Consider the following 13,751-nt stretch of genomic DNA (forward strand, 5'->3'; position numbering starts at 1 on the left):
ACACTTGAACTGATGTACCATATTGTTCTGCTACTCTTATATGCTGATTAAGTGAGCCTGATGTTTTTCCTTGTTACATGGTTCTTAAACGTGGATCCTTCTGAGAGGTGCTTTCACTATGAAATGCAAGGTGACAATTACTAGAAAGCTGATGTCTTAATCACAACTAATCAAGAGGTCATCTTACCTACAAGATACTCATATAGATTCAAGTAAGCATTTTTATATGAGACAATCCCCTGCCTCCCTCCCCCAACTTGTGAACTCTCAGTCAATCACCATGTAACAGTGGGCAATGGAAAAAAATCCCCATTACAACATACAGTGGTCTCAGAAAAACTGCAGTCCCACATTCCCTGCTAATTCATGGGATGGATGATGGTGAAATGTAATTTTGGTCATTTAAGTTTTGACAGTTAGAACATGACCACCTGGCTCTCGACCACTTATACAGAAGAAAGGCTTATTCCTTTCACTGCAGCAACTAGATTCAGTTCTTTTGAAATATTTAGAACCAAAAATTAATCCCAACTGTCTGTGCTGATATTAAAGATAATAACCAAGGTGCTGCATTGTTTGTTAATATCCTTTGAGATGTTCAGATGGTACATTTACATGCATGAATTATAACCAAGTTATGTGATCTCTTGCCAGATTATGATAAATAGCGAATGAACCTTTTGGACTGGCTTTGCATCCTAATCATACAGCATCATTACTCATACTATTAGGGAGATGTAACAATCTCCTGTCATTTCCGTATCTCTCACTTTTAAATTATCAGTTATACTTATATCAACTTCCAAACCCTAAATGTATCATGCAACAGCTCTTTGGAATATCTCTGGTGTTGGGGAAGTATTAAATAGTAGTCAAATAAATCTGTACCTTCCTAATACTATATTAAATGCACATAATTTGTCACTTTCTTAATCTATCTTTATCTGCCAAAAAATCTGGATTACAGTCATTAACTTACTAGACATATTTGAGACTTTTTCTTCAACAATAAGCAGTGGATAATAGTGTACTTCAAAATAAACTCAACTTTTATTTTGTGTTTCAACAGTATCCTCAGTCATTACCCATTTTGTTGACCCTGCTTACTCTTTCCTGCCCTTTTCTGCTCCTGGGAGGCACTGGTGCTCTTATAACAGCATCTGTTATTACTACCCAGTCAGGTTTTACTTGTATGTGAAACCCTCATGACAAACCTCCTATATGTGTAAACAAATCAGCAAAGTCATGCAGAATATCTCTGCTATATTTCTGCACACTACTCAAGATGTCTGTGACTGATTCTAACACACATGCAGTGTTTCGTTCTTATATTTTCATGTGATTAGATAGAGTAAGGGCTAAATCAATTCTTACTAATAATAAAACAAACCAAAATAATTAAGCAGTTTCTGCTACTCGAACCCAGAAAAAAATAATGAAATTATTTAAATAAATAAATCTTCCTACTACAGGCAGAGAGAGAGAGATTTATATTGGAAGTCCCTTCCTTTCCATTATGAGCTGTCAGTTGCACTTGAATCTGGGAGGGTCTCTCAGTGCAGTGACAGTTTTAACACCTCTGCAGTAGTGTGGGGGGAGGGGACTGACAATTCCTTTTGGACTACTAAAGATAACCCCGAACAAAGGCCTGCAATTTAGTTACTTTTCTGACTGTAGCTGGATAACTTCTAAGTATAGCATGAAACAAGCTCTGAGTCAAACATAAATGAGGGTGATTAGAGACAGAAAAGAAGCATTCCTTTTACAGAAGGTATAGAAGAATGACAGTGACTCACACAATTCCCATTATATGTCAAAGGCATGGGAATTTACAGTTACTTCCTTATGTCTGGCATGAGTCATAAAAAGCATTATGGGTAAGAGAAAGGGTTGAGGAAGATCAAGATCACTTTGATACATCAAGCCCCATTAGTAGCCATGTTGTGGAAAATAGGCTAAAATTACAAATAAAGCACTTAGAATGATTTTGAAGTGTCAAAATAGGTCAGGAAATAAAGACAGAGTGAAGAAACAGATTTTTTTAGTTCTAGGGTGGAGTTTTCCTTTAATTATTGTATTTCCTCATGAAAATCCATGAGAAAAGTAGGTGGAGTTTAGTGTATTTACTTTTGTTCAGAAGAGGTAATCAACCTATAGATTTTTTTGGATAATGTAATCAATCTATACATATTTTCTAATATTTACACGTTGTACTAGCTATGTTTTTTATTATGGTGTATGACACCAGGTAAATACTGCCAGTCCAGCTATCTGGAATTTTGTAAATAATCATACGTCACATGTGAATATTTATATGATTAATATGCTTGTCTTACAAATGTAAGATAACTATATATGTGTATATTAAGCTATGGGTACAGAAATGTCTGTTGAACTGTATTTTATGTACTGAGCTTCAAGAATGTAACCATAGTGTACCCTACTGGAAAAGAATAGAAATGCATATAAACTATATACCTGTGCAACTGTATGTGTTAATAGTAGAAGCTGGAACATACAGAGTTAACATGCAAATCCTCAAGAAAATAAGGGGAAATTGTTTTACGATTCTGTTATCTCAGTTTCAGTGCAGCAAGCAGACACAATGTCTAGAGCTAGAGGATCCCAATTGTCTTGAAACAGAAATAATTACTAGCTTTCAAATGTAAAAGTGCTAAATTGTTTTACGACTTCCAGTTCTAGGCAAACATCTGGGGGATATGTATTTTTCACAGAGAAATGTTAAATTTTGTTAAGTTTCTGTTAGCCTGGGAACTGAAGGCAGATGACAAAGTGTGATGTCCTCCGAGCTTACCCAGCAGTAATGTTGATTATTAATTTAAGAACTCTCTCAGAGAAAGTGTGTGCAATTTGTAGCTTGTCTTGGATCTAGAAACATCCACTCACCATCAGCACTACATTTGCCTTGCTCTGTAAGTAAATTATTTAGGACATATAGTATATTTTGGATATAGATAGGAATATAGTAAAGATTAGTTTAGATGTTTTCTGTATTTATTTGAGACTGTCCTGCAATATTGTTTTAAAATATTTTCTGTGATTCTGAACTTTGTAGTTAGTGTGCTTGTTTGAGCATTGTCTTGTCTTTTTTTTATTATTAAATATATTTAAACCTTTGAATTGTGGCTGGTTTGTTTAGAGATATTTAAGCTCCTAGAGGACTTGCATATGTATTTGTTGACACTGTACAGGCCACTCCTAAATAGCCTTAAAAGTCTTGGTCACACTTAACATTTGGATAATAACAACATTACGCAGTGGGATTGGACACCCTTTGGTAAGGGCCTTATAGTAGCTGATAAGTAAGGGTGGCTGGTGGCAGCTGGTACTCCTTATAGTCTGGGAAGAAGGGGCATAGTTAGTAAACATGTGCCAGCCTTTCCCAGGTATGTGTGTGTGTGTGTATGCGCGTGTGTGTGTGTGTGTGTGTGTGTGTGTGTGTGTGTGTGTGTGTGTGTGTGTATTTGTATATCAATCAAATCTCAAATTGTGTGTGTGTCAGCTACTTGGGCAGGGACATGAAGCACTGCTTGGGCAGAGAGGGTGCTGGAAGGCTTAGCTTGGCCACGCGGCTGAGATCTTAACCCTATAGCTGTGCCATTGGGAAGTCTTATTGGGCATCTGAAGAAAGAGGGAGAAACCAACCCCAGATTGACTGTGATCTCTGTGTGCTCTTAAGGGAAATTGTACTTCACTGTGTGTGCACTTGTCATCCTCCCAATGTGTACATCCATCACTGGTGCTAGTGGTGAGGATTGAGGCTCCTTGATTACTGGGCCAGTGCAGGGGTGTCACATGCTGTCCTATGCCATTAGAGGACGAGGTGGTTTCTTCTTATGCTCTTGTCTCGTCATACAGTTGTGACTTCCACATATTGCTTGACACTGAGAGTGCAGGTGCATTTCTTCATTTGGTAGATGTGAAATGTGGGTATCATGAAATCCCACTTGTGGCTTACTGTCGTAGATAAACTCCTACCCTTCTCTCCTAAGCTAGAAAACCACTCCTTTCTCACCAAGGTTTATAGTTGAAACAATGTTGTTCAGAGCAAATTCAAGAAATGAGATGTGTGGTTTATGCCACTCTATATTTTGGTATCCAGAATTTGGAGATACTTTACATAAACATATAGAGCAGCTAGTGTAAAACCTGTCTCCCTTTTTGTCCTGGAGATTGCAAGACTGAACACCCACAAGCAGAAAAACATGTAAGCATTGCCATCTCAGTGTCATCTAAGTGCAGCTACGGTGACACAATCGACTGAAGCTGTTAAGCTTGTGCAACTGTGATATGAGCTCTGGTGATCCAATCTTTAGTGGAATCATGTGCACAAAGCCTACTCCCTAGGTATATAAAACACATTTCTAAACTATTTTACACTGTTTAATCAGATGATTACTTAAAACTCATTCTAACTGTGATAAGACATTCTGTTTAACTAAAATATTTTAGTAAGCTTTATAGTACAATAGATTTCTCAGCAACTACTTTACAACTGTTCTCTGTGTGATTTTTCATGGTGTGCTTTTCAGCAATTTACCAGGTTTTCATGATATTAATCATGATTTTCTTTTTTTATGCTAGACATGAAAGGAGAAGAGAATTCAGCAGATTCTCTTCAGGATCTCTACAAGGCCTTGGAGATGGCCTGCCTATCACCTCTTGGAGAGCACCGTCTGTCAACCAAGCTGGAATACAAGAAATCATTTGTAAAAAGATGCAATGATCCTATTATTAATGATAAGTTACATAGGCTTCGAATTCTAAAAAGCACATTAAAGGTATGAAATCACATCCTTATTTACTAATATATTCTTTCTAACAGGTATAATTTGTATGCACTCAAGTTCATTCTGATTAGATGATGTCTTAGTTTGTATTGTGAAAGTTACTTGAGAGCAAATCAGGAAGAGATTTTAAGCAGAAAGCCACCTGTGGGTTAATAGTTCATATATTCTCCCATATATTCTCCATTCTTCATAGCCTAATGTCAAACAAAATATAATGTGTTATACAATTTACAGTATTACAGAACTTTTTTTTTTTTTATCCATACCTGCCAACCGTCAAGCTACCACACTGGCTGCTATCACTAATTTATTCCATTTTATGGGGTGAAAGCATTACCACAGTGTGGTCATCAAAGGGCTGTCCCATTTTAACCACTCTCCATTCTCTGTGCAGGCCTTCTAGGCCTGAAAAGTTGGGCCTGCAGTAAGATACTGCAAGCACATATTGCAAAGTGCAGGAAATTGACAGTACCCCTATAGCCCCCCCCCCCCTTGAAGGCCGATGCCTCTGTCCATCTCCATCAGACATTTTAGATGGAGTGCATCTCCCAGGACACAGCCTCCATCCTCTCTCATGGAGGTAGTGGGCAGACCCATCTAGTCAGTTTTCTCCCTCCAGCAGCCATCTTCTTCATTACCTGAGCAACTAACTGAATACCAGTCATCTAGACCATAGGCAGGGCTTCATCCCGCTATACAATGGAGTGGGCTTTGCTAAATGTGCACTTAATTGTTCTTCATCTGCAGCAAGGCCCTAACTTTTGGCAAGTCAGGGATTTGTTGATTTAGAAAATAAAATTATGAAAAGAATTGCAAACAAATGTAAAATACACATCACTACATGTGCAGCTTAATGTTTAGCTCATTTATTTGATTGCTTCATATTCTGGTATTCAAACTTAGGACTGCTAGAATTTGAATGGCAGCTGCTTGAAGCTTTGCCAGCCTCCCTCAGTGGCACTTATCCTGTTATACAGCACAACACTTAAGAGACACCGGTGTATCTATATTACTAAGTTTTCCTTTCAGTGTACCTTGCCTAGTTTCTCTCAAACTGAGTTTTATGCAGACTTTTATTAGGAATTCAGTTTGTCTTAGACAATTTATGATTACATAAATAGATGCCTTTCTATGGCAGAAGAATTCCATTTGCCCTTTCTTGCTAATAAGAATATAGTAAGTCTTTTTTTTGCTAAGATGCAAAATTAAATCATATGATAGGAAGTAAAATGCATGGCCTACAACACGTTAAATGAAGAGAGGTTTTCAAAATATTCATACATAGATATGGATAGTTCTTCTGGATTTATGCTGGCAAACCTAGGAACTGTCTGCTCCCAACTCATGGGTGTACTTAGCAACTAATACATATCATGAGCATAAAGTTAAATACCATCATAAATGAATCATTCTTGGATTTTGCAGTAGAAACAGTGAGACAGTAATTGATATACTAATGAAAACACAAGGGTATTTTGCCCTTGGTGATGTAAATAAATCTGATCAGGATATTATTAATAAGTGATACAATATTATTTATTTCAGCATTTGTGAATAGTATCATTAAGAGAGAAATATGCATGCACATTCAACAAAATGATGGAATTATAAAATTAATTAAAGGTACAACTGAAAAAATAAATATTACTTGACCTTCAAACCCAAATTATTGCTACTCATAAAAACAAATGTATATTAAATAAAGTAGGGAACCTGCTCAGCATTCTTAACAAATCTTCTAGCTCTAAATGCAAATTCATCTTGAAAGACAAGAAACAATAATAAGGTATTCTTTAATTATATCATAAAATCGAAAGTAAATTGATATGTTATGTGAGTATAATGTTATCAGTAAACAGCAGCATGACCACCCATCTACAGGACATAGCAGATATGCTTACAAATTTTTTTGTGCACACTTCACATCATGTAAGAGTGCTGTAGAGATTAGTCAAGGAGGTCACTCATCTAACTATAGACCTGATAACTTCCATTGCTAATAAAATTTAAAAAAAAAAGAAATTAATGAGACCAGAGAACATATCGTGGCTTTCAATACCAAATTAACAAAGCCTAGCTATCATTCATACTAATCATAATGGTAGTATGTGGTCATGTCACTGACCTATAGCAGCTGGCTGTAGTGGTACTAGTTTACAATGGCAGTTGTCACATCAACCTCAAATAATTTTGGAGTTTTTAGCTGGACCAGTTTTCTGTGTAAAATCATCAGGGCTTTATCCCACTGTGTCACAAAGACAGGTCTTACAGCTAAGGTTTGATAAGTAGGGAGCTTGCTATTTAGGTTTTTGTAGAATTTATCACTAAGAACAGCAGTTAATGAAAGACTGACTCTACATACTAGTTCTGTAGTCTTGTACAGGCATTCAATGCTATCCCACACAAGGGAGTAATCAACAAATTAAAACCATTAAATACTTGCACGTATATAACTCAGTGTGTAAAACACCAGTGAAACATCAGAAAGCAGCAATTCATGGTTGGGAGCTTACTTGTTTATCACATTGAAGGTTACCATTGGTATCCTACAGTGTGCTGTCCTTTGGTCTCTTTTTTTTAACTGTTCTGGCATAAAAAATACACCAAATACAAGGGAGATTGAGTGAGGGAGTAGCTACTGCAGCAGTGATCATCAAAGCTCTACTGTTATGGTAAGGTCAACTTACACAGTTGTACTATGTTCTTCATATTATCTCTGCTACAATAGCATTAGTTATATGGGTAGATTACCATAGCTAATTATATTTGAGAAATAGAGAGGGCCAAGTAGCAGCTTCTAGAATACTTCTAGAACACAACCCTTTCAAAATAAGCCATAGATGAAGCCAAGGCCCTGGTACAGTCGACCTTGACCCTGTCTGGAATTGATTTGTTACGGTGAGTATAAAAAAATGTAATAGCCTTAGACGACTATTTTTGTCTGTTTTGATACAAGGTGTCCTTTCTTACCTTCACAAGAAATGAACAATTCATCTGAAGATCGAAAAGATTTAGTTCTGTCAAGTTAGCACCCAAGTTGTCTGTGGACATCCAAAATACTGAGCATCTTTTCTCCCTCATTTTTAGGTTCAGGAAAGAAACCAAAGAGGTGGTTTAGCTTAAAATAAACTGGGATTCCACTTTAGACATAAAATAAAGATTAGTTCTCAAAGGAAATCCTTTCCCTGTGAAAAATGCAATAGAGTTGACTCACCATAAGTGCTTGCAACTCAGATACCATTCTTGTAGAGGTCAGAGCAGTCAGAAAAACTATTTCACATGTTAAGAACCTCAAGTCAGACAGATTAGCTGGTTCAAATGCAACATATGTTAGCTTCTGTATCACAAAATTAAAGTACCAAGGAGGGGACACCAATTTTCTAGGAGACCTCTTATGGAAAACGCTTTTCAAGAACATTTTGGCATGAGACTGCACAGAAAGAGGAGGATCCATGGGCAGACATGCTAAAATGGCCAATAAATAGACCTTGATAGAGGAATAAGAAAGGCCATAGGATAGTAACTCTCACAAATATCATAAAACCAGAGAAAAACCCATGTTGTTGGCACCAGTTAGAAAACATTTTCCATTTGCTAATATATGATTTTCTAATAGGAGGCTTTCTTGCCACTATTAGTACCTGTTGCTTGTCCTCAGAAAACAAGTGCCTAAAAGGAATGAAGACCCTATCCAGGCAGTCAAGTGAAGATGATCGATGTATCAGACATCACTGATCTTGTGTGAGTAGACCCAGCCTGTGAAGAAACTTGTGATAGTTGCCTTTGGCCATTTCCAGAAGATGAGAGAACCATGGTTGCCTGGGCCAGAAGGGAGTCACCACAGTGATCTTGGAGGATTCCTTCTGAATCTTCAGCAGTACCTTGGATATTAGTAGAAAGGCATACAGAAACATTCTTGTTCAAAGAAAATAAAAGGCATCTGTCTTCTAGACCTTCTTGCACAGAGTCCTAGAACAGAATATTCACAGTTGATTGTTCAGAGAGAAGGCAAAGAGGTCTACTTGAGTAATTCCCCACAGATGGATCAAATCTTGGAAAGACCCCTGATCTAGTTTCCATTCATGAGGGTCTGCCCTGGTCCCTCTCAGCTTGTCTGCCACCCAATTTTGCTTTAACAGAATTTAGGTTGCCTGTTGAGTGAGATTGTGCTGTAAAGCTATATCCCAAGCTCACATGGCTAGTCTGCAAAGGGGGTACAATTTGGTTTCCCCCTTGCTTGTTGATGTGCCTCATGATTGTGGTATTGTCTGTAACCACTTGAAGAGCTCCCCGGATCAGAGATGTTTCAGAGAATTGAGTGCCTTGATCAGGAAACCATCACCTTGATATTATGTTCTTGTGTCTGTCCTTGGTGTTCCATATCCTCTGCACTTTTATCTCTTCAGAAACCTCTCCCTAAGCAAAGTCCAAAGCATCTGTGGTGACTGATTGCTTTAGAGCAGGAGGGAGAATGGGAGACCTGGATTTGAGGATATCTGTAGTCTCCTCCAAAAGATTTCTCTTATGACAGCCCCCATCACAGGGATCTGAAAATATAAAGGATGCAATGCTGGAACCAAACAGATTTCAGATACCACTGTTTCTCTCGCAGTGACTGAAGTCTGAGTGGAAAACCTTAAAAATAAATCTCAATAAAGCTCTATTGTTTTTCCTGTGGAAGAGGTGCCTAGTTGACATCCCAGGAGCACACACCCAGGAGCACAATCCTGTGTGAAGGAGTCAAGAAAGTCTTTGAATTTTTTTCTTGAAATCCCAGCTTGCGTATGAGATCTCTCAACCAAGAGATTCCCAACACTTTGAAAAAGACTCTGTAAAGGTAAGCAAGTCAACTAAATTTGGAAAATATGTATACCCTGTAGCCAGCATTGATCTATAATTGGAACTAGGCACTTTGTGAACAGTGTTGATGCAGTACATAGCCCAAAGGGTAAGGAAGAGAACTGATATTGTCACCCAGACACACACAACTTTAAGAAATGTCTGAACTCTAGAAGAATAGGGATGTGATGATAGGCATGTCATAAGTCCAGTGTTACCAGGAAACTTGAAAAAGGAAGAATAGGTAACAGGTTGTGAAATGACAACAGGTTTAGAAAAGAAATATACAGAACTCATCTACAAGAGTTTTCTTTCTTTGGCACTACGAACATCCTTGAATAAAACCTCTTCACCACTTGGGATGGGGGGAACTGGTTCTATCACTCCTTGGGACAGTATGCAATGAATAACAGCTGGAAATAAGAGCCTGATCTGCAGGATGAGGAATGACCCCCTAAAAAGGAGGAATTTCCTCTAACTGCTATCCGTAAGCTTAATGAATTATTTTCAGAACCCATTTCTCTGAAACAATTTGTTGCCAGAGAGAAAAATAAAGATTCAGACTTTCTTGAAGAGAAAAGGGGCTAGGGTGGGAGGTGGTCAGAAGGTCTTTTCAATAGTCATTCAAATTTGTTAGATTGTCCTTGGTTTTGGGAGGTTTGAGACTTCTATTTGTAATTCCCTTGTAATTTCTTGTTAGACATCTGCTTACCTAAATTTTATTGAGGCAAAGATTAGTTTTCATAGAATAATAATTGCTCTGTTGACATTTGTAATATTTTAAAAGTTTTAGCTCCTATTTTCCAGGCTAAGAGGATGCCAGCAAATTACTTTTAATACATAGGGTTATATCTGCTATAGCTTCTCTCTTCTGGACAGAAGAAGTATATTGCGTGCAGTTCATAACAGAAAGGAACATAGTCCAGGGTGCTGATGGTATAATGTATCTATAAAGTGAAAGTTTAACTTTACCTAGCACTGCATAATTTGCCTAATATCTTCTTAAGGTGCAACTGAGTTCCTACTGAATGGAAACAAGCAGAGACAGTCCCATTTATAAAAAGGGGTGATAGAATAAACTCTTGCCAGTATAGGTAAATTAGCTTAAATAAAGCAGTGATCGTATGTTTCAAAAGGTCATTGTCTTGTGTCAGTTTCTTCAGTAAATGGTTAGATAAACTTAACATTTAACAGCATGAATTTGCAAGGGGTACATTTTGCCTCACTAGGTCTGTGGCTTGCTTTGTCTCTGATTGTCAAGGAGGCTACAGATGATTTGGCCTCATCTTTGGCCTGCCCCTTATCAAAGACATTTGACACTGCTCCTTATGAGAAATTAATGAAAAAATGTATTACTGGCTAATTCAGCTGGTGTTAAATAAATGTCTGCCAGTAAAATAAGGATAATTGTCGGAGAATATTTTTCTGCTTGAAAACTGTATTTAGTGATGGTCTCTGCTGTTCATTGATGGGATGCCTACTGCTTAAAATACTCAAACCCTGAACTGTCATTGAAAGGTAGTGGGATATAGTAACTTTGGGTTGACCGCAAAGGTATGCATCACAAATGCCCTTTATGAAGGTGTAAAAAGAGTTCAGCAAATTTTAAATTACTTTTGTACTTGACAGTGGTACAGTGGTACAGTGGATAGCATTATCACCTCACAGCAAGAAATTTCCTGGTTCAATTCACTGCTGCGGTGCCTTCTGTATGGAGTTTGCATGTCCTCCCTGTGTTCATGTGGGTTTCCTCTGGGTGGTCCACTTTCCTCCCACATTCCAAAGACATTCAGTAGGCTGGATTTGATACTCTCAATTGGTTGGCAAAGTTATGCAGTGGATACCACTGTCACCTCACAGCAAGAGGTTCCCTGGTTCGATTCTCAGCTTTGGTGCCTTCTGTACAAAGTCTGCATGTCCTTTTTGTGTTTGTGTGAATCCGTTTCCTAGGAAAGATTCTCATTTCCTTGACTCTGATTTCCAGCAGTGCTACATCTTTCAATAGGATTAGAAAATTGTCAAATGTTGGAATGGAGGAGGTCTTTCATTTCCTTGTGATGCATTTCTTAGTAACTGCCATTGTAGTCCAAAGAAGGTAAAGGTCTTTGTTTTTTGTAACAACAGTTTCATTTATATTCAAAGAATTAGTGACTTTGACAAAATAAAGGAATCTATAAAAATGGCTTGTAGAAATTCATCAATATCTTCCCAGAATTTCTTAATATGAGTACATTCATACATAATATGAGACCAATCAGCATTACATTTTGAAGAACATCTCCAACAAGTTATGTCATTAGATTGTTGAATCTAGCAATTTTGTTGGGTGTATAGAAAGCTCTATGCAAAAGCTTGCATGAAAAAATGTTCCAAATTTGTATATTGGAGGTTAATTTAATAGAATATAATAAACTAGTTTTATTCTCATTTGATAACAATAATGGATATTCTTTAGTGATAAAGTTCCAGAACTTCTGATTAGGATTGGCTTTGTAATTTATAATAATTTTATATAATTTTGAGGTTAAATTTGTCCAATTAAAGTCTCTGTATATTACTTCGTGTAAAAAAAATATGAGTTTAGGAAAGGAAGTAAAAGAAGAATTATCTATTGTTCTGCATAAATCTTGTGCATACGGAAGTAGACTACTAAGAGCTAACCAGTCTGAATTTGATAAATCAAATATATTAATTAACTGCCTTACATCCATGACTATCAAGCTTTCCATACACTGGAACCCGCATGTAAAACTTTTTGCTTTCCAAGTATTAAGAGTATTTGTAGGAATGTTATTGAAGAAGTGTTTTTGTCATTTTAAAGGGAATTAATAACTGTAACCATAGTTTAATATCAATATTATTATTTACAAAACTCTGGAAAGTGTTGTAAATATAATTTATATAGTTTAGGTTGGTGGGTTTAGTAGAATTATATTGCAAATTAATACAGATAATATGCCAGAGTTTATTAGTTTATTCATTTAATTGTAAGTTATTTGTCAATTTACTTTCTTTTAGGAATATAGCAGTATGTAACGTTTTTCATGCAGAACTTACATTTAACTTTAATGTTGCCAGGGATTCCCTTGTCTCAGTGGCCTTAGTGTTAGGCTTCACACTCACCCAAGAAGATCAGAGACATCTATGATTAAGGATGGACCCTTTTGTACACAGACCAGGAACTACTTGACATCCCAGGAATACTGATTAGATACACTCTAGAAAGAAGAGGAATCTTCTTAAAAAATCCTAACTACACTCCCTAGCAACTGACGTGTCATCACATGACCATAAAGGCCTGCAGTGCTTTCCTCCAACATGTGTAAGCTATTGCACATGCACTTATGAACCCTACTGTGGATAGCTTGGTAGGAATTAAACATATCACCCCAGTCCAAAATGTTGAATGCTACCAACCTAGTCCTCCGATGGGTATCAGTACTGAAGAAGACTGGACCACCTCATTCCTCATAAAAAGGGCGAACTGGCATTGATCACTTACTCTCATCCACCCTCACTGGCTCCTGTACCTCCCAGATCACAATTCACTCTCATGTCATCTGTGTCATGGTCAGAACTTTATCCCATGCTGACAATTTTAATTTTGATCAACATGAGGCATATATGGTAATGAAATATTAATGACTAATACATTTGTTGTTGTTGTTGTGTCTTTCGTCTTTTCCCAGTTAGGAGTCGCCACAGCGGAACTCCGGTCCGCTAATGATTGGCAGTTGATTTTTTTGTGCTGAGTTGCCAGCCCTAACGCACAACCTTCAACGAAGGTACGCCCATTCACGCATGTCTCCACGCAGAAGACGCTCTAGCTGAAAGTCGAACCGGTCAGCGTCTTACTGTCAGGTGACAACGCTACCGCAGCACCACCAATGACTAATACATTTGCTATTTAGAGCAATTCCTTCAAGAAACAATAAGATCATTTACCTGTTTTTACAAGCTTAGTCAAACCTTTTATTGGATATGATATTGTGTTTTGTTAGTTGAAGTGCATTTAAAAATACTCCCAACAGAATTTATGAACTAGGCCTATAATTCATATGAGGAGAAATTAGGGCCTTTGGTTTGCATACAGTTAAATAT

General features: G+C 37.3%; 1 protein-coding gene across 6 annotated transcripts in view; it reads left to right on the plus strand.

Moving 5' to 3' along the window:
• CNKSR2 (connector enhancer of kinase suppressor of Ras 2) overlaps window positions 1–13,751 on the plus strand; it is a 2,909,208-nt gene that overhangs the window by 2,818,001 nt on the left and 77,456 nt on the right. For all 6 annotated transcript variants that reach the window (XM_044072276.1, XM_044072278.1, XM_044072277.1 and 3 more), the window contains one exon: window positions 4,606–4,802. In XM_044072276.1, the coding sequence (XP_043928211.1) occupies window positions 4,606–4,802 (197 nt within the window). The remainder of the gene's footprint in view (window positions 1–4,605; window positions 4,803–13,751) is intronic.

Source organism: Protopterus annectens, chromosome 5.part0 (genome assembly GCF_019279795.1).
Source record: "Protopterus annectens isolate FY-2018-M chromosome 5.part0, PAN1.0, whole genome shotgun sequence".
Taxonomy (NCBI): Eukaryota; Metazoa; Chordata; order Ceratodontiformes; family Protopteridae; genus Protopterus; species Protopterus annectens.